The 21,475-nt window shown below is 39.5% G+C and overlaps 2 protein-coding genes and 1 pseudogene across 5 annotated transcripts in view; 1 reads left to right on the top strand and 2 right to left on the bottom strand.

Moving 5' to 3' along the window:
- Positions 1–715: 715 nt before the first annotated feature.
- On the bottom strand, positions 716–7,669 carry ist1 (IST1 factor associated with ESCRT-III). 3 transcript variants are annotated; one of them, XM_034041821.3, is made up of 10 exons: positions 7,566–7,669; positions 6,011–6,106; positions 5,441–5,621; positions 5,144–5,231; positions 4,814–4,897; positions 4,335–4,445; positions 3,790–3,978; positions 3,498–3,611; positions 2,812–2,860; positions 716–2,573 (listed from the first exon to the last, which is right to left on the bottom strand). In XM_034041821.3, exons 2-10 carry the CDS (start codon positions 6,096–6,098, stop codon positions 2,416–2,418), a joined length of 1,062 nt encoding a protein of 353 aa, XP_033897712.3. In that variant the 5' UTR covers positions 6,099–6,106; positions 7,566–7,669; the 3' UTR covers positions 716–2,415. The 3 variants fall into 3 exon arrangements, with proteins under 3 accessions (XP_033897712.3, XP_058849715.1, XP_058849714.1); XM_058993732.1 differs by lacking the exon at positions 7,566–7,669 and adding an exon at positions 7,522–7,545; XM_058993731.1 differs by lacking the exon at positions 7,566–7,669 and adding an exon at positions 7,384–7,503.
- Positions 7,670–8,159: 490 nt separating this feature from the next.
- LOC117425123 (paraplegin-like) lies at positions 8,160–17,333 on the bottom strand (annotated as a pseudogene).
- Positions 17,334–19,173: 1,840 nt separating this feature from the next.
- The window catches only part of ankrd11 (ankyrin repeat domain 11), an 80,451-nt gene continuing 78,149 nt past the window's right edge, over positions 19,174–21,475 (top strand). The window contains exon 1 of one of the 2 annotated variants that reach the window (XM_058993733.1): positions 19,174–19,629. The gene's annotated coding sequence lies outside the window, so the exon portion shown is untranslated. The remainder of the gene's footprint in view (positions 19,630–21,475) is intronic. The other variant, XM_034042354.3, reaches the window with a different exon arrangement.

The following is a 21,475-nucleotide window of genomic DNA, read 5'->3' on the forward strand; positions in this document are numbered from 1 at the left end:
TTCAGTAGCATCATTCAATAAAATATCTAAGAATCTGTGTTGTCTAAAAATCTTTTAAATTATTAGATTAGGACCTTCCCTGCAGTTATACATATTTTTACAAGCAGTACACTAAAGTGACTCGCCTGCAGTTAGAGATTTTCTACACAACACACCCTACAGTTTTTGTAATGCTGGTTAGGTTATCTGAATAGACCCCATTCTGTCTGAAAAAAGATAATTCACAAGCAGTACACTAAAATATCTCTGCAAACCTGAAATCAGAAATGTTGGAAATACTGCATATATATATATATATATATATATATATATATTTTTTTTAATATAACATTATTTATTTGACAAACAAAACATTTTAAAATAAATTTCAGTTAAGAGTAAATAAAAATTGTTGTGTCCACCAAACAGTGTAATTCTTAAAAATATAAAAAGTCCTGAAAAATGCTTTCCAATACCGCCAATGAAAAAATAAACATATTCGAGTAACATCAGAAATCGCTCCAAACAAAGGTATGGATGTGAACCAAGGCTGTGTAACAAGAAGAAAGGGTATATTGGATGTACAGTAACAATCCAACAAGAACTAGGCAAGGTATGAATAAATACACTTAAATTGGCCCATTTCAAATAACTGCAGCTTGTTTTTGGTAATGATACCCTCATACAAGAAGTAACAGCATGTATTAATATGATAGCCAGGTCAGAATACCGTAAATACTGCTCCACTTCCAATCGGTTTATTGCATAATCGTACGACATTACTTCTCAGACTTTTTCAAAACACCCCCAGAAAATGGTCTTATACTTCAGAATTAATAAACACACCCTTCAATCTGATTAACACACAAATAAAAGTCCTACTTAAACACAGAGGGGTATAAACACATGAACGAACACAAGTCCTCATGACTGCTTTGAAACCCTTTTAACTGATCATCAGAACAGAAAAGGCCACTTACATACATCATAATAACGCAAAGACAAACTCAATGAATACATTGTAAATCAGATTTATCCTATTAGCATTTGTAGATCCAATTCACAAAGCTTTAGCTTGCGTAATGTTTTTTTTTAAAAGTCTAATCAATTATACTGTTGTTGCCAACAGTTAACAAGTTGTCAACAGATTATAATATTAAAGTAAAATCTTTGTGAACAGCCTCCTGCTTGCCAATCTCTCATATTAAACAACTCATTAGTTAATCTTTCTTTTCAGATGTTCCTATGATGGATGCATGTGAATTTACACCCATGATTCAATTTTAAGATACACATCATAAGTTTCCTATATAATAGTTACATTTTTCACAAGTTATTAATCCTAAGGAAAAACTGCCCAGTTTAGACAGAGCAGTTCACCATAAAGTCATATTAGTGTTTTACAGATTTGAACAGACACAGGTGAAAAACATTTCCCTCATTAGGTTTTTCCCCTTATTGAAGTTTAGAAAGTTTTTTCTTTTTCTTTTTTTTTTAAGCAAAATACCACATTGTTTGTCTTTATACATATTCATTCAGCAATAGTTTGAATTAAAAAACTTTTAAAATTTTTTACCCCCCCCCCCCCCCCAATCTAAAGAAACAAGACAGTTCATAACAGTGGGCTATTACCAGTTATACAGTACCACAGGCTGTGGAATATAAAATCCATTACCACAACAGAACAGTCCTGTGTGTTTTAATTAAAAAGCCACGAATGTCCTTATTGTTCCAATTAATGCAGCCTGTATAAAACAGTTAACCTTAACTTCTAACTTGACTCTACCTGGCACACAGAGTTCTGTACAGGCTAATGAGATATGAAAAGCACCTGTGTGCACTTTCAGACAGGGAGAAATATGATTTGTGAGATTAAAAAGGTCCATATGAGACATGGGATATTTAGATATATTTTCTGGAGTGTTTGGTTTTCTCTTATTTCACTCTATCACTCTTTCTATAAAAAGCTTTGGACTTTAATAGTGCCATGACATCTTGATTGAGTGACAGAAACAAAGCTACATTTTTAATCAAAAAGTCTTTAAAGTTTCAAGTGTCATGTACTTCTACTGCTAACCCTCTCAAAAGACAGGCACTCGCTCCGTTACATTAGAAATAGGATGAACTGTACAGGGTTTTTAACACATACAATTTAACATTTTAAAAAGTCCAAGTCCTGTCTGATTAAAAAAATTATAATAAAATAGCTTTTTGTTTTTTCATGCCAAATCGGTCTTATTTCTACTTCAGTAGTTTAAAGATGATAAATAGGTTTTGATATTTTTTAAGAATGGAAAGTATTGGTAATACACATTTGCTGCAGGACTGGTGAAGAGCAATCCTTCTTAACTTATGATTCCATGTTTCTCCCCACCCACCCCCCAATTAGGAGCAGTAGTAGCGAGACAGTCGAGCACGCAGGTGGCGCAATGCTGTCTATGTTTTCTTCTTGAGATCCTCAAAGCGGCGTGACAGATCATCGAAGTCGATATCCTCAGAGGGAGCAGAGTTTCCACCAAAAGAGGAAGCAGGAAGTGTGTCAGGAACCGAGGGGAGTTCTGGGAGAACAGTGTTGTCGTAGGTCAGAGAGGGACCTGGCGACACAGGGAAAGAGACAGCTTCAGAGTGGGACAGAGCTTAGGCGCACATGCTCAAACCATCTTTCTAGAGTAGCCCATAATTACAAGTTAACGTTTTTGTCAAGCATGTAGTAAACACCTGCTCTGAAGTACAAACCTGTGCTCATAAAGAGACACTATTGAGCACACCAAGTGCATAGACCATCTCCCTTTTGTGTTTCTGATCAATTAAGGAGCAAACGGTGTCACTTACCAGTAGCCTTTGGAGAAGGAACAGCGGTGTTGTTAGTGAGATCATCAATCTGACAAAAAGAGACACAAGTCAATCCCTGCCTCTGTGCACCCAGACACTACCCTCCAATTCATCTTCGGACCCACACCCCTGGTTATGGATGGTCACTTAAAGCAGGACAAAGAAATCGAAATCACACTCCACAGTGCGATGCAGGCAGGGGTTACAGTTAGTCACTGAACAGCTCTAGAAAGCTTACAATAATAATAATTTATTATCATTAGTCGAGTGCAACAGATTGAAAGCTACTGGTAGCTGTGGTTGGTTAGTGTGTCTAGTGGCGGTCACCCATGTGTTTTTTTACGAGGTTAGTGCATTTCATTCCCCCCCCAACCAACAGCCCATACATCGCAGTTTTCATTCACATGAAAAAGAAGGCTTAAAACATGCACATGTGAATGGGAGCACTGTTTGGGATATATGTGTGTGACAGGTGGCCAGGAAATTCACAGGAGAACAACTCGGGTTGCAAGAAACCAACATGCTCTGTGCGTGCGATTATTAAGCTCCAACTAAAAACTGCAGTACTCTTTAGTGACAAGGCTGAACAAAGTCTGTCCCATGCAAATGAAGAGTAAAGCTGATCTTCCCTAAAGCTTGAGCTGCCTGTTTGTGTCAGTCCGGAGGAGTGGAGCTGCGACACTTACAAACTCATAAGTTGGGGCGCAGCTGGGTAGCTGTGGGGGCTGCATTCCTGGCACTGGAGGCTGGAAGTTGTTAAAACTCTCATAGGTGCCAACTTCAGGGCCACTGAAGTTTGCCTGGTGGGAAAAGGGGGAAAAAAATGAATAAAATATTAATGCTTTTTAAAATGATCAGATTAAAGTTCAAGAGTTAAATGTAAAGCAATTTCGCTCAGTAATAGTAACCAATTTATATTAATGCAGTACAGTAGTGTTTATAAACAAAACAAAACAAAAAAATGCTAAAAAGTCTTACAGGTCCTTTGGGTTGAGGGTAGTTGAATGGAACATGTGGTGAAGGCATGGGCATTGGCATGGGCACTGCACCCGCTGGCACAGTGAAGTCACCTCCCCCACCTCCCCCACCACCACCTCTTCCTCCAGGCCCCCCCTTCGTCTCAAAGACATCAATGAGATTAGCTTCCAAACCTGCAGGGACCTCGCCCTGAGAGAGAGAGAGAGAGAGAGAGAGAGAGAGAGAGAGAGAGAGAGTGAGAGTGTCAGAGAGTCAGAGAGTCAGAGAGTCAGAGAGAGAGAGAATCCTCTTACCAACAATCAGCATCATACAATAATTGTATCCTCAGAGTCAGGGATATGAGCTCATTTAAATTATATAAATAATTGATAGAAAGAAAAAAGGAGGCAATAAAGTAATCATAGCCAAATATGACAATTTACAGTCCAGTAACTGCTGTATTTGGCACAGAGAGATACACAGAAGTGGTGCCATGCGCAGGTGATCTGTGTGTGCACAGCTCTCAGTGGAGCACTTGTCAATTTAGATGGTTCACTTGCACTCACCATGACCATAGAGTCAGGTTCATACGGCACGTTGTAATTCTTCGCAATCTCAATGAGGTAACGCTCCACCAGGATCTTTGGGGGTGCCTCTACATTCAGTTTGTGCATCAGCTGCAGGAGGGGGGGGGGGCGACAAACAATGACAGGCTTAAAATATAGAGAAACACTTATTTTAATAAACTTTGTATATGAAGGGGCTTATTTTAATGATCACTATAGTGTTAGTATTTAGAACATCTGTTTATATATTATATATTGAAAATCCCTTTATATCCATTGATATTCTCTATCAATTTTCTTGAAACTCAGCATTAGTTACCATCAATGCGAGTGATGATGGGCAAATGGAACACCTGTGTTATTTTGCACAGTGCACAGTACAGTACAATTAACAGTCATTATTTATTTATTTTTAATTAAATGACATGCAAATAATAAAAGGGTTTACAGTAGACCCCAATGATTTCGATATACTTTACCCTGTCATTGACAGTTCCTATCTGGTTTGACCTGCAAAGCTTGCCATACTCCTTGCTGTATTTGGCACACAGCTGATCTGCAACCTGCAGAGATACAAGAAAGGAATATGTTACTTGTGGATTTCATCTTACAAGAAACTAATTAAAAAGCCTCCTTAACCTTGACTATTCCTACTAAAGGGTTACTCTTGAATGCTCCAGCATGGAGAGTCACCTGCTGCTGTCCAGACACTAAAAAGTCTGCTTTATGAAAAATGAATCTGGAAATGCTGGGATGAATAACATAAAAAGATAACAAGGACATTCACCCTCTACCCACCACATACTCACAATCTTGAGCTCAACGACTTCACTCTGCATACGAGGGGCTGCCCAGATCAGAGTAGAGACGGCTTCCTGTAACCCTGGCTCCAATTCCCTAGAAGCAACAGTAGGACAGAGAACACTTTCCATGTGGTCATTACTGAAGACCCAGTAAACAAATACGTAGTTGGTGCCCAACTCCACCTGACTGCCAGTTTTCTAATAGTATTATACATCAGTTCATTTGTTGGATGTTATTTTATGAACCAGCATTATTATTATTATTATTCATGATTCCCTCATCTTTCATGAGCAGTCACTCACTTCATGGACTGTACGAGTCCGAAGCGTGCGAGCAGCAGGTCACAGTAAAGCTCCAGTATCTCCATGGCCTCCACCAGGTAGTCTTCTCTGATGATGTGCTCCACACGAATACGTGCTCGCTCATCCTTCCCCGTGGACAGGTAATCTGCAATTTCCTTGCGTGCTTTCTGCGTTAGCTCCGCTGAAGAGGGACAGACAAACAGGCAATCAATCACACGTTGAACCTACATGGATACGAACATTGCTTACTAATTCTAATACAGAGATGAAAATATTACACAGTTTATTCACGTAAGCTTATGTTTTTCAGCCCTAAACACTACAGTACCACACTGCACCCCTCCTACTCCCTTATCTGCGTACCAGTCTTGTAGCTCTTCCCAGTCCTTCAGCTTCTCCCATTACAACACGCTGCTTCCCAGTCCCTTAGCTCTAACCACTAGTCACCCCATCCTGCCTCCTTGTTCCTTAGCACACTTCCACACAGTCCTGTACCGCTAACTATCATGCAACACTGCCTTCAAATCTATTAGCAACTACTAGTACACACTGCTTTCATATTACACTCACTCTTCTTCTTCTCCAGGAGCTTGAGCCGGTTCATGACCAGCCGAAGGTTGACACGAAGTCGCTCTGCTTTGAATCCACCCCCAAGCATGATGTACACTGCAGAGAAAGTCAGACAGCAAACCTGTTTTATAGGGCCTGGTTACTGTTCTGTCTGCAACAGTGCCATGTTTGTACCCTATTGTTTTTCTCCTTGTTAAAACAGCACTTTCTCTGCTGCCTACAATTACTACACATAGAAGCATTCAAGGCAAATGTAAATGAAGAGAGATACATTGCTTTTCCTATAAAATGCCCCTTCTTTAAAAAATAAATCCATTAGAAGAGACTTGTTTTCACTTTCACAAAGTATATTCTGCAGATCGTTCAGTTTTCCTCATCCTCAGAGTGCAGGGGATATATGGAGGACGTTTTGCTATATGTATGTGGATGTAGGTGTTACTTAGTCTTCAGGATACAAAAAAGCTATATTGTTGTATGCAGCTATGGCAGGTGATGGCTGTAACTAATAAAGTAAACTTGTAGTTTAATAAACCATCCCAGACAGCATATATCGAATCAGGTACATGTAAGAAGTAAAAACGCCCTAATGAACAACAGAGATGAAAAGCAGGAAATAATTTTCAAAAGCAGCTGCTCAATGTCTTTCATTCATTCTCTTCCAGTCTCGAGTTTCAGGTAGAACTTAAGTTGAAAAAAATAGTTGGCAAGTGAGTCACTAATCATGTGCTTACGAATGACATCATCAAACTGGCATTGACAAATCAGGTGAAACAGTTTAGCGCTATTTATAGAACAACCCTAAAGTTTACATGTAAAACACATACAACAACAACAAGGCCCTTAGTGTGACGGAGGTGGAGGCCAAGCCTTGTGAATTTTCCACATTTCTGTCTGCCATCACTGTGTGTTGCTGGTACTGTAGCGTATCTCACTAATGATTATACACTTTTACAAATGATTAAACCTTTCACATTGGTGATGAAATATGAAATATGAAATACTAATAGCAACACATCTGACAGGGCTTTCAGTCACAACAGCAGTATGACAGTAGGGCAGTGTAACGGGAACAAAGAAAGACAGCGACATAGCAACGGGATAAAACACAGCACTACTGTTACAATATCACTCAAGACAGTACGGAAAAGGGGGAAAAAAGCACTGTACTACAGTTCATTTGTTTTGTGTGTGTACAGTTTCTTATTAAATCAATATGACACCAATTATTACATTTACAGCGAAGCATTGTTCTATGTATAACCTGTAAATACATAAAAAGAAAATAAAAACAGTCACACAATAAAAAAAAAAACTAATTGGGATACCACATCAAAACAGATTAGAGCTAAACACAGTAAACAGCGCCGACTCACACAAGGAAGTAGCACGGTGTACTGGATCGTTTATATTCAGAAATGAAATAAAAACATCGCCCTTAACTGTAAAACTGCCCCACAACACGCAAAAGCAAAATGCCACTATCTGTCTCCCACATTAACAAAACTCTTTACCTCTTCCCTTTATATAAACAGTGCACCCAAAACTACAGTCTTACCAGTTAGACGCTCCTCTTCTACTATCTTCTCTTCCGCACACTGCGTCGCGTGACGTCACCAGGAAGCCCGTCATGATGAAGCAAGCCGCACTCGCCAACCCTGCCTGTAAACGGGATGTATCATATAGGTGCCTGTGTTTTTGTATTGTTTATTATGTTAATTAAAATAATAATAATAATAATAAAACACACCAAAGGCATTTTCTCCTGATTCCGTAACAGAAAGGGACGTCAGTTTGTTTTTTAAACATAACTGTTTGGGAAACAGCTTATGTACTGTATTTAATTTGTAATAAAATATAATAATAATAATAATGTTGGAAAATGTAATTCCCAGGTCCCAGTGCTAAGCATTCCTAGAAGGGCAACGACTGAAGAGTAATTTAAGTTGCTCGTTGATTATAGTTCTGTTATGTTTTCAATTTTTTTGTGCAAAATAATAATAATAATAATAATAATAATAATAATAATAATAATAATAATAATAATATTAAAAAGTCTGACACAGCACTGCTTTCCCTCATTTTCATGTATGGCATCACGTGGTCTCTGCTTTGCAAACACCAATGAGACAGAGGCAGGTACTAGGTCAATATCAAGCAAGGTATTTATTTTCTACTACAATAAAGAGCAAGGTACATCAGAATGTACCTATAAAATAAGATTCAAAATAGGCCTATGATAAAAAAAGAAAATACATCATATTACGATCTGGTATCTTTACATACTGTAGCGATCAAGACAACGGGAACTGCAGCAAATTGATCCGGTTATTTTAAATTGAACAAGAATTGGAAATGACCTAAGCAGTGAAACAAGAGACGATATGCAGAAGAGTTTCCAATTTTATCAATATTAATAAACGGAGGATCAACACTAATCGGTTAACCTTTACTTTCCAAGCCCAATGTGTTGAATCAGGTAGAAATATTTTTCTTATTTTCATATTTTTATTATGACATACAAGTACGATTATTTCAGTCCGAACGAAAAGAATGTTAACGTTTTACATGTGATCTCTTGAGCCTAACTATATCGGCTGATCTTACAGTTCATTTCTTAATATATGTATATACGGAAACTAAAGTGTGATCCTCAGTTAATATGTGAAATATCTGCTATGGTAGGTTGCTTGTAAATGTCCAGTGTGAATTTATGTATATATGTATGTATGTATTTGTTTCGTAAGAACTCGTGGAACGCATGCAACAAGAGATCGGGTGATGTATAATCAGGGTACTGCGCTAAAAAGATGTCAAATATATTTGGACGTTCAACATAATTCATATATAAAAAGCTAAAAGCATACGGCATCTCTATGAGAAGATCTCTCATCTCAGAAAAAAAAATGACGATCAAATAAGACAGCTTCATATTTTATACCCGAGATCTGACAGGTAAGATGTAAATCGTTATGTCTTTGAGTTGTATTGTTTTGGTTTATAATGTGTGTTATTCAAGGTTTTGTTTGAAAAAAATACTTTTCCTCCATAAATGCAACTTGTTGTGATACAAAGGTGGTGAATTTTTTAAATGAATGTGAAATCTGTCAAAATCAGGAAACTGGAATCGTATTAAAGGACAGTTATTTAAGATCTAGTACCAAGACCTCATGGACTGCTTACCAGCAGTAATGGGCCCGACTGAAGGAGTTTAAACCAAAATGTTTCTGGTAATTCCTGGAGTGTTAAAGGTTATTACTTTAAGATTAGGGAATAAATATTGTACACAAAAACGCACCGGTGTATGGAACAAACTGCCAAGCCATGCTGTGGATGCTGAGTCACTGGGATCCTGCAAGAAACAGCTCGATGAGTTTCTGGGATGAGCAAGATATGCTTAACAGCCTTTCATAAGTTATTATGTATTCATTATTATTGGCCCGGTCAAATGCCTGGAAAGACAAAAGGTCTTTTAACTTCTATGGGTGTCTCATAGCCCAGACATGAATGACATACAGAACAACACCTTGATCTACAGCTGTGAGCACCCTGAAGAACAGACTCACACAGGGGAACACCTTGATCGACAGCTGTGAGCACCCTGAAGAACAGACTCACACAGGGGAACACCTTGATCGACAGCTGTGAGCACCCTGAAGAACAGACTCACACAGGGGAACACCTTGATCGACAGCTGTGAGCACCCTGAAGAACAGACTCACACAGGGGAACACCTTGATCGACAGCTGTGAGCACCCTGAAGAACAGACTCACACAGGGCAACACCTTGATACAATACATTTTTTGATGTAAAAAAGTGAGGATTAAATGTTAAAATGCCTTCCCATAATGCACTGCATGTGTACACTGCAGTCTTACAGAGACGTGTGTGCCCTATTCATAAAAGGAGTCACAAAGCCTAATGAAAGTCATGCTCTTTCCCCCCCCCCCCCAATGTCTCATAGTCATGAAACATACATTTAGAAACACTTCCTGCTTTATGGACAGGGTATTGACAGGCAATACAGTAAAGGTAATGTTTCCTGTAAACATTGCTGTATGTCATGTAATCCTTAAACCTTCAATCCGTTGTCTGTTTAGAATCAAACAACACAATAAAATCATCTGAAAAGCCTTTCTACAGTGCAACACCATATTTGCTGCAAAATAATAACAGTAGGTGTCAATTACAAAGGCTTTACAATGGCTCAGAATCCTTTAATGCTTCCTGATGCAGGTGGACACACTGTAGGTAACAGATAAAGGCCCAGTGTCTGCCTGCTGGAGTCACACCATTGCCATGGATACAGCAGGGCTTTAAACAGGCCTGTAGTTAGCCTTGTCATCTTCCTCCTTGCGGCTTGGTGGCTTCCTCCTTGGCTCCTCCTCCCCTGTGTCCTGCTTGTCCTTCTCAGCCTCGATCCAGCTCTGGGGAGTGATCATCTTCTTGGGGCCATATGAGGAGGGCCCCAAGCAGCGCCTCGATGTCATCATAGTTCACTACCTCCCGCTCCAGCAGAGCATTGGCCAGCTGCAAGCAGACAACACATGACCTCCCCTTCACGACAAACTTCATCAACCACAGCCATGCCACTTGAAACTGTCTTCTGATCCCATGACTGTCATTCAGTACACTTATAATATTGTTTCATTAGTGTGTCAGACACATTGTCAATATTCCGTTCACGGGCTAAGCCCACTGAATAACAGTAATGTGTTGCTACTACATGCTATAATATTGATAAAAGGGTAAATTGACAGATGCATTTTCTACAAACCGCAGGTTGTAGTATTACCTTTTTTTTTTATCCATACCTGTAGTATTAACATCCAGATAGCCACAAACAAAAATGTCAACCATAAACAAGCAAACACTGAAGTAGAGTACACACCATAATCAGTTTATCTCTGTTGTCTAGCAGCAATTTCTCTGTGTGTCTGTATGCTCGAGCCACCAGCATCCTGGCCTCCTGTGGGATTAATATAGGACACTGCTGAGACAGTCAAAGCTTTTGTGATCTGAAGGGTAAACGGCTAAATACAAATACCTGCAAGTTAGAACTCTGCTACCCAAGCCACAATAGGCTACCCAATAGGCTAATCCTAGCGCTATTATACTGACTTTATCCCTGCCACACTCTACTCTATCAAGTTTTTGCGAGCGTCATCTATTCCCCTTTTCTACAGATTCATCTCCATTATGTGTCAGACAGTGCAAAGCTGGTTTAGAAAAGAGAAGGAAACCCATCTGCCTGCACTCACATGGTCCATCTGCTCCTGTAGGCCCTGGCTGAAGGGTCTGCGCCCGATGGCCCCCTCCTCCTCAGTGTCAGGGAAGGAGACTTGACCCACGCTGGGCACCATGCCGTACTGCTTCACCATGGAGTAGGCCACGCGAGTCACCTTGCGCAAGTCATCCTGGGCCCCTTACACAACACACACAGGTATGTTGACTCAACACACAGCTTTATAAGGGAACTGATATGGAATGTTAAGGAATCACTGCCTCTTGCTGGATTACCTGTAGTGACCTTATTGAAGGTGATGGCCTCCAAGACCCGGCCTCCCAGAGCCATGCACATTCTCTCAGACAGCTGCTCGGTGGTGAAGAGAAACTGGTCCCGCGGCAGAATCTGGGCGAACCCCAGCGCAGCGTTGGTCCGGGGGGGGCGATGGAGACCTGGCAGGGTAGTGAGAACCAAGACAGGTCAGGGTAAGCCAGATTCCTATTTGAACATACCTGCATTGCTTTCAAAATATTTGTTTAGGAGAAAAGATTCAAATTGATGTAAACTGTCCTCTTCAAGATTGCTGTGAGCACATGCATGCATAAACACACACACACACACACACATACATACATACCCCTTCCAAGGCAGTTAAGATAGAAAATTACCAGGACTTGTATAAAAGCCCTTTGTACAAATGCACCCAGATACCCTTAACAGATTGTCCTAAGGAATGCCACTGCAAAGTTTCTTCACAAATGGAGGAGCTGAAACGTACGATGTACACTACCGGTCAAAAGTTTTAGAACACCTCAATTTTTCCAGTTTTTATTGAAATTTACGCAGTTTAATGTCTCAATGTACTCTGAAATTAAAGCATAGAACAAATAAACAATTGGAGATAAAAAAAGAAATCATGGAATCATTTTGTTTAACAAAATTTAATCTAAATTTTTGACTCATCAAAGTAGCTACCTTTTGCAGATATAACAGCCGAACACACTCGTGGCATTCTTTCTACAATGGAAATCAAATATTGTTCGGAAAGTTCTTCCCAACACTGTTGCAGAAGTTCCCACAAATGTGTTGCTTTGCTTTCACCCTTCTGTCCAGTTCATCCCAAACCAGCTCGATGGGGTTTAAGTCTGGAGACTGTGCTGGCCATGCCATGATTTGAAGCCTACCGTCTTGTTCTTTTCTTCTAAGGTAGTTCTGACATAGCCTGGAGGTATGTTTTGGGTCATTATCTTGCTGTAGGATGAACCCCTGACCAACTAGGCGTATACCAGAGGGTATTGCATGGCGCTGCAAAATGCTGTGGTAGCAGTTTTGGTTCAGGGTGCCACTCACTCTGTGCAAGTCACCGACTCTGGATCCAGCAAAAGAGCCCCAGACCATCGAAGATGTCGATTGATTTGTATCCCTCTCGGGCTGTGTGCAAAGCTCCTTCGTTGCAGATGTTGGCGATGTCCGCTCCTTGAGTAGAAACAACAAAAAATATTGGCAATAAGCTACTGTAATGTACTAGAATTCAAGCTGAGTGAAAACAAAAGAGGTTCTTACTGCTGAAACCTGGTGTGAGCTCAGCTAAACGTTGGGAGTAAAAGCTGGCTGACTGGGTGAGCTTCAAGTTCTTCAGGTGCTGCTCAAAGATCTCTCTTCTCTCCTTAAAACAAAAACAAAAAAAGCAGTTAAATATGAAAAGTGCAATTCTTGAACCGTCCACCAGAGGGTACTGTACGACTATATAAGAAAAGCATGGCCTTGAGCAGACTTCGAATGATACTGTGATACTGAGAGTTCAAGAGGAAGCGGTTGTTATCATCAATACTATCAGCTTTATACTGAATTATAAAATGTACTAAGAATGAAATGAGTTCTACGCAGCATGTTGGAAACGATTTCCCAGTCGTACCTGCAGGGTAGGATAGTCAATGAAAATGTGCCGATCGAGTCGGCCAGGTCTCAACAGTGCGTTGTCTAAAATGTCTGCTCTGTTTGTGGATGCCAGCACAATCACATGATCTGTGGTTCCCATTCCTGAAAGACATCATGGCAAAAGGCTGACACTTTAGAACGTTAGTACTTGATGCCAAGAAAAACATATTTGAAAATCTACTGTTTAAGCCACTAACATACAAGATGAATCAAGATAACATACGTTTGCAGTGATAGCTTCTATTACAGTTAATTACAGTATAGCCCCCTTAATCCCCAACATGAAATCACATTACTCCATTGTAACTGGTGATTGCCTTTCAGAGAGAGGGAGAGTAACGCACCGTCCATCTCGACCAGCAGCTGGTTTAAGGTCTGCTCCTCCTCAGTGTTGGAGAAGCCGGAGCTGTTGGTGGAGTGCTTCTTCCCGACCGCGTCGATCTCGTCGATGTACACTATGCAGGGGGCGCGGGCGCGGGCTTCTTTAAACAGGCTGCGCACACACGCTGCACCCAGGCCTGACACAACAGCATCAACACACATTAACACAGCGCCCTGCACACACTCTGCTCACAGGAAGGTGTCATTTAGAACGACAGAACACTGCTTATTTAACTCTAGAAGCAAAACAGAAATAAAGCTGTAAGGCAGAATGTCTCATATAAGGTAAAGGACAGGATTTAACATATTAGTATTTTAATATGTTTTTAAACCACTTTTTATGATGTTTGAGATAATTCTGAATGGTTTTCTTGCTCTATTATATGAAGATTTGTATAATTGTACTGTCTAACTGATGAGTACAGAACACCTTATTTCCCTCTTATTTCCTCCACCACTGTCCCAAGACCTGGTGCCTCATTAGCAGTTTGTCTGTTGTGAGGAATGACTCACCCCCGATAACCTCCACAAACTCTGATCTCGCCATGGCGAGAAAGGGGACTTGGGCTTCGGTGGCGACAGCCTTGGCCAGTAGCGTCTTCCCACAGCCTGGGGGTCCCAGAAGGAGAGACTCCTTTGGCACCTTGGCCCCTAGCAGGAGGTAGCGGTCTGGATGCTGCCAAAGACATGCAAATAAACAATAAATGCCTGCATTTGCTGCCGCTAGTGCAATTAACAAAACATGCATACCATTTATATTTCATAAAAGACTGAACTTCGGTGTACTGGAACACCACAGGATAAAATTAGATTTTAATAAAAATGTATTCAACCAATTACTTGAAATGTAAATCCAGTTTCTTTATATAAAAATAAATAAATACATACATAAATAAATAAATACATAAATAATCAGCAACACATTGTTGTGGTCAGAAAAATGTTATTCATTTTCTTTGCTGAAGTTTCTTTGCTTCCCTGTCTTAGGGTGATCTTGCTAGTCTGTACCTTCAAGTAATCCACAAACTCTTTCACTTCCATCTTGGCCTCATGCATCCCAGCCACGTCTTTGAAACTCGCCACCACATCACTCTGCGAGCAGGCTAGTCGCAACATGCACACTAGTAGGTTATCTGCGACATCTGCAGTACAAAATTGGAATTTGAAATGCATATTAATAAACAAGACACTTTATAATTTGGTTAGAAATAATTCCACTAATTGGTTCAGACAGCAGAACCGCCACACTTACGAATGCACTGAATCCACCATCGTTGCCTGCCATCCCTGCCAGTCGGAAGATGTACCAGAGAATCGCCATTTATGAAATAAAATAACAGATTTAACTTCTTATGTATGTGCTTCCCTGGAAAGCATTTGAATGAAGACACTGTTTCCAAGGTAACAAACATATCTTAAGGTGATTTTAAAATGTTAAACCACAGACTAGGGTACCCACTGGCCTCCTGAAGATGACGGCCCCAGGATGCAGGTAGATCTCCACGATGTCACTCTCTGGTACCACCTGCACCCGGGACACCTCGCCCTTGGCCAGAATCTCGTTGACAAAGTCGTTCCAGGAGATGTTGCCTCCGCTGGTGTTGATGGAGTTGAGGAGGCTCATGATGACCGCGATGATGAACAGTGTCCGCAGCCGCTCCCTGTACATCTGATCCTCTCGCTCGCGCTGCTGTTGATGGAGTTGAGGAGGCTCATGATGACCGCGATGATGAACAGTGTCCGCAGCCGCTCCCTGTACATCTGATCCTCTCGCTCGCGCTGCTGCTTCTCCTCTGAGAGCAGAAAGGCTGCTTTAGTCAAGGATTCCACACTGCAGATGGTAATACTTTATCACCTGTAGGAATGCTCAAGTGTCATTCTATAAAAATCTAAAGCAGGGCTGGGACATGTATTCAAATATTCAAACAAACACTGCTTGAAATATATGACCACGTTTAAAATGTATAAATGACTGTATGAAAAAATATATTATGCAAAGAAAAAGCAATACCTAAATAACCTCTGAAATAAATAACACATTGTACAACCTGCCTGAATTCTATAAGAACTGCCCAACATTATACTTGGAATTTTACACTACAATAAACAAACAACAACAAAACAGTATTCATAGATTGATGACATGGGGGCACTGTGTGTAATATCCAGTGTCATTGTGGTTCTTAATAATACCCTACAACTGGATACAAAACTAAACTAATGGCACTAATAAGTGCTAGGTTTGTTTTATGCTTACCTAAAAGTCTCCATAACCCAACTGGATCTCGACGAAGATGTTATTTTATTAAGCTCTTACAGACTCCTTGAAATCTGGGGGTCAGAGGTTTGTGGAGGATTTGCTGCAAAATAGTAAATAATGAAAGAGGGATTTTGCTTTCAAGTCCAGAACTAAACTTCAACCAACTTCTGCACAGCCAGGTTACTTAACAACATGGCTTGCAGTAAATAGTTTAAAACACAAATAAAATAACCCTAAGTACTGTCTGTACTGCTGTTATAGATAACAGTACAGGTGCATTATCTAAACAGAGCAGAATAATTGATACCGTATACTAATGTTCTGCGCTTAACTGCGTTCTTTTCACAACTGAAAAGAATACAGCGGTCCCGGTTTATAACACTGTCGTCGGGAGCCATGGTTACGATACTGTGCTATTTGTATTCTGCCTTATAATAACTAATACAAGTGCTGGAATAATGATATTATGGTACAAATAAAACCAGGCATGATCACATGGCACATGAAACCAAACGTCACCACTCTGCAAAGCACAATGGCGGTCTGAACTGCTCCATACCTTGCCGCATTTGACTACTGCTCTTAATTATAATAAACTTCCTGTATCTTGTATTTTGTAACAATTGTAAGTCGCCCTGGATATGGGCGTCTGCTAAGAAATAAATAGTAATAATTAACAAGGACAACCAAAGAGACTGTCAGGCGCTGTATATGCAGATCTGTAATACCTGTTACACTCTAGAGTGGAGATAAGGAAAATGTGTATATACTCTATTGGTAATCAGGACTGGGCTGCCACCAGTAGTACTTCTGCTATTCATAAAATAAATACATAGTTATGCTATACAAACATATCACTTTATCTTCAGCTCATTTTGCCTCACATTACAAACGTGCAGCGCGGTCAACAATCCTGGTTGTATAAAAAACGCGAACGTATCTGTATGGTTTGAACCTACCTGTAAAATACAAATGCTAACATAACAACGTTGATCTTGATGTCTCGAACTGAGTTGAAACTTCCTTTTTAATCCACAGTTCTTGCAGACATTATACTTACTCGGGCTGATATTATTTGTGTCTTTATTAAAATGCTTTTTGTAATCGTTTCCCAAATTCAGACTTCTTTTCTGAGCTGTCAGCCCAAGTCGAGCTGCTCCTGCAGGTTCTGCTGGTTAGTTGCATAAGCATCGCAGCCATTTTAACGCTAATTAATACAGTTAATAATAACTTAAACGTGTTAGCATGCTTTCTTAAATCATGGTACAGTTATTTAAATAGAGCAGATTGAATAACTCAGAACAGTTTTCTGTTTGATATAACTCCTCCCATCGCTGTAAACTTGACCTTTAACTTTCACCCTCGTTTATTTTTCATTTTATAAAAAAAGCAACTTCAAGATGTCGATTTTTTATGACTTAACAGTGATGATATGTTAACACCTGTTTGAGGTTTAAAAGCACGATGAACGCAGAAATAAAAAATCTAATATGTCAACCTTCAGCTCTGGTGATGTCATTACCAGTCGCCGCATAGCATTGAAAACCCAAAGATAATCTTTGCAGAACTACAAAAAATGACAGCGCGCATACTAATGAGAAACGTGTGTCAAACAATCTAATTACAGTACAGACGCTGGAGGATATTTATTTTTTTAAACAGCGGCATATTATGTAAACTCGCCAAAGTTTATGAATTACAAAGTGGCATTACTCGTTATTACACGCGTTTCTGCTTTTTATTTGTTTTTTTGTATAATTTCATTTAGCTCCTTTCATTTTTAACCACACGGGTGTGCTATCGACTAAGCAAAACTGTAGGCAGTAGATACCCCTTTAAGGCTACTATGATACAACGTTAGTCTTTTTAAAATAATTAATGAACGGAGGGTAACAGTAGTTAATGAATGGGATTTGTGACTAATTGGTGTATTATAACAACAGTGAATGGACTTGATTTGCTAAGTTGATATTAACCTATGAGCGATATGGAAAACATGTGAAAATATGTTATGCAATAAACCATGTTATCACCAGCTGGTGAGATAACAAAACTAATTAGCACACAAGTATGCAATGAGGCCATGCCTCCTTGTGTGATATAACTTTCACGTGTTTAACGTTCTGGTTACTGCTATATATTTTCAATGTGTATTTTTTGGTATGAATAACGAATTAAAAAAAAACAAACACAAAGAATAACATAGTATATGTCTAAGATACAGTAATGCCTATAATATTGACACCCTCAATACAGTCCATTGTTATTATATGAGTAGAATACTTCTGTATGGAACCAGCGCGTGTCTCTTATTTATATACAGCATGGTTCAGCATGTGACATCATCTTCTGTCACACTAGTGAGGATGGCTTAATGTCTGCAAGGTCATTTTGCAGTTTTACTGTGATTGTATAATGTATTTACCATGGTTTACCTTGTTTGTTTTTTTTTTTTTTTTTTAATATGATGTACCGTCTCTCACTGTGCTTTGCTCTTCTTTTACAATGGTAAAATGTTATGAGAGCATCATCTCCCCCTTCTCTTTGATTCTTAACTTTGACACAGACCTATCACCTCCATGTGGGACTGAATAGTGTTCCTTTCAGAGGAAATAATTAACTCTTTGTCATTCATATGCCGCACAGTTAAAACTGGATGGCACAGCATGTGTTAAATTGAGTTCCCCCTCTATGTCTCTGTCCAGCAAACAGTGCCTAGGTATTCTGGTGTAAATCAGCATGGAGGAGGTAGGTTCAAATTCACAAAACTAAAAAGTGAAAACGGGTTTGAAGCTTATACAAGTGGAGAGGGGAAATATTTTAGAACAGACACTGTGTAAGTTAAGCAAATAATGTTAAAGCAGGTCATTACACAGAATGTGTCTGATTAGGCGGTTATCTGGTTTTCTGGGGGTTCTCAAGCATACATTTGTAAGGACAAGGAACTCCATTATTACTAGAAAGATAAGTCTTTTGATGGCAGACACTTCAGAGATATGGTAAGATAAAAAAAAATCAAGACAGATTTGTTTAGGTCAACGTCAGAGGGCCGACACCATTTACAAAATGGTCCAATCCAAAAAAGAGAATACGCAGCGTTTAACCAATCAGTTTTCTGCTTTTATACTTATTCTTGTGACGCACCTTCCCCTAAACTATGGCATCCTATTTAACCTACTCTTTCCCTTTTCTCTTCCTCGGCTTTCTTTGCCTCCACCTTCTTCAAGGTTCACAGAGTTATGGAGGAAGTTATGAGACTACAGCGGTATGTTCGCCATGTTGGCTCCACTTACACCACTCGCTTTAAGCACAAGCCTGACCAACGTAGGAGCCAAGATGGCGTTATTTTCATAACCGCCTCTCTGGCTAGAAACCTCCCCTACCATTTGGCCAATCGCATTGCATGCTTCAAACCGCCTCGTTTTTTTTTCGTCAGCACCCACAGTCCAAGTCAAAGGCCGCCTGGTAAAACGGTTCGCGAAGAGTTGGGTAGCAGTGGGATTAAAGATAATTAAAAAAAGCAAAATTCGTAAAATAATATATATAACAAATCGGCAATGTATGCACATACGAATATGATGTGCGCCTGATCTTTCTGCGCATACGACAGTGGGAGGCTTGGAAGGTTTTGCGTTTTGGGCATTGCGGAATTATAACGAAAGGCACTGGCATTTGTGTGTAAGATGTGCGCTGCTTTGTTGGATATTTCCGGACGGTAGCCTGTTCAAGCAGCAAGGCCTCAAATGGGAAAACCAAGCCTGGGACTGGAGTTCCGAGCCTGAGCCGCGGGACACGCAGCTTGGAATTGGGCAAAGGTAAGCAAGTGCCTAATTTGCTTGAACTGCTTCTGTTTAAAAATAATAAGGGTGTTGGTTTGCTTAAATAAGCAAGGGAATTGAGCTTTGGAGAAACATTAGTTTAGTTAAGCCATGGCTTCTGTATTTTTGTTATTTGTTATTATTTCCCCAGAAAGTTTATGCTCCGATTTTAAAAACAATACGTTCTGTTTTGAACCAAAAAGTGAAAGTGATGAAATATTCTAAGTTCTCAATCATTTTGTTTAGTGAAGTTTGTATTTGTTGTTTTTCCTGTTTCTCAGTAGCTGTTTTGTGAACTTGTGCCATATGTATAATGGAGCTTTTGGTCCATTTCTCCTATGCTTGGTCGACTTTGCCTAATTTCTAGCCTGTAAACAATTGTGAAAAGAAAGGACACGCTGAAATAGATGTCACTGATTCTGACATAGCGAGTGGGTGTGTGTTTTGCACAGCCTTGATTTGATTCAGTATAATTTACCAATTACATGCGCCCTAATTGGTCTATAATTGTTAAAGAAAACTTGTCGTATTATAGATGCTAGCTGAAGTATCAACATACGTTACGATTCTAATCGAGTAGGAAATATTTCGGTTTATTATTTACCAAGGATGCAATAGGCTTGTTTTCTTGGCATACTGTATGAATGTATAACATGTCTGATCCACGTGACTGGTTTTTGATTTACTGTAAATCACAGGCTTGAAACCAGCCCCCATCTCAATGGAAAATTCAGAGCACATCAGTATTTCAATACAGAACAAAGTGCTTTCTGGATGAAGGGAAAGCTCTGGTTAGACTATTTTTTCAGAAGGGCTCATACCATACTCCTAAAACTTTCGCTGTCTTATGACTTCAGGTAATGAGTACATGTTAACTGTCGGCACATTCACGTAACAGACACTTGCAGATTTATTGGATCCCTGCCCTTGAACTACATACCTATTTTGTGTTGATCATTTGCAAATTACACTGTCCATTTTCCATCTGTTTTCAGGGTAGATCTGCCAAGGTATGCATTCTAAAACCACTAAAGTCAGTCTAAATTTGGTTCCGCATCCTTGACAAATGAGGTAATCATAAAACATGCAGGTTGCGCATTACCTAGAGAATTTAGATTAGCGATATAAAAGTGTAATTCTGCATGACTTTTTTTCTCAGAATACTCTTTGAAAACATACCGCTCTATATGTAATCCATGGTGGTTCATAGTATATTATGAAGTCTCTATTTTTTAATTTAAAGGAGGCTCCTGATGAAATGAATACTAAGAACGCTTACAAAAAGTGGAGCAATTCTGCAGAAAATGTATTTAGTGCATGTTAGTCAGTAGTTTTGTATTCATTCACCATTTTTGTTTTGCTACTGCATGATGGGTGATACATTGATACTTCTAAACTTATTATTTTTCATACTTTTGTGTAGGGCTGCATTGAATATATGCTGTGTTTTTTGCTAATGTCTTTCAAAATACTTATTGTTTTTTATTTAACCCCCCACCTTTGTGTGATACATTTATGAAAAACTGTTCAAAATGGGAGGGCGTTTTTATATATAACTTTTGTGTTTTGTAGCTGGTATTTTGTAATTGACCTTGTACAGATTCCTGGTTTTCTGCTAGATTAATAATGTAATTACAGTAGTCTGTTTTGACTGTGTGATAATGCCCATAAATTAATCAAACTGTAGCATCAACTGAAAAATAATCAGGCTAGTTTTCTGGTCATTATGAGTTCAAAATTCTGCCTTGCTTTATAAGGGCATTGCACCGTGCTGGAAGGAAAATGTCTGTATTGCATCACAAATGTGCTGCTTGCTTTTAGGTTGCTATGCAGCTGAACAATG

Source organism: Acipenser ruthenus, chromosome 20 (genome assembly GCF_902713425.1).
Source record: "Acipenser ruthenus chromosome 20, fAciRut3.2 maternal haplotype, whole genome shotgun sequence".
Taxonomy (NCBI): domain Eukaryota; kingdom Metazoa; phylum Chordata; class Actinopteri; order Acipenseriformes; family Acipenseridae; genus Acipenser; species Acipenser ruthenus.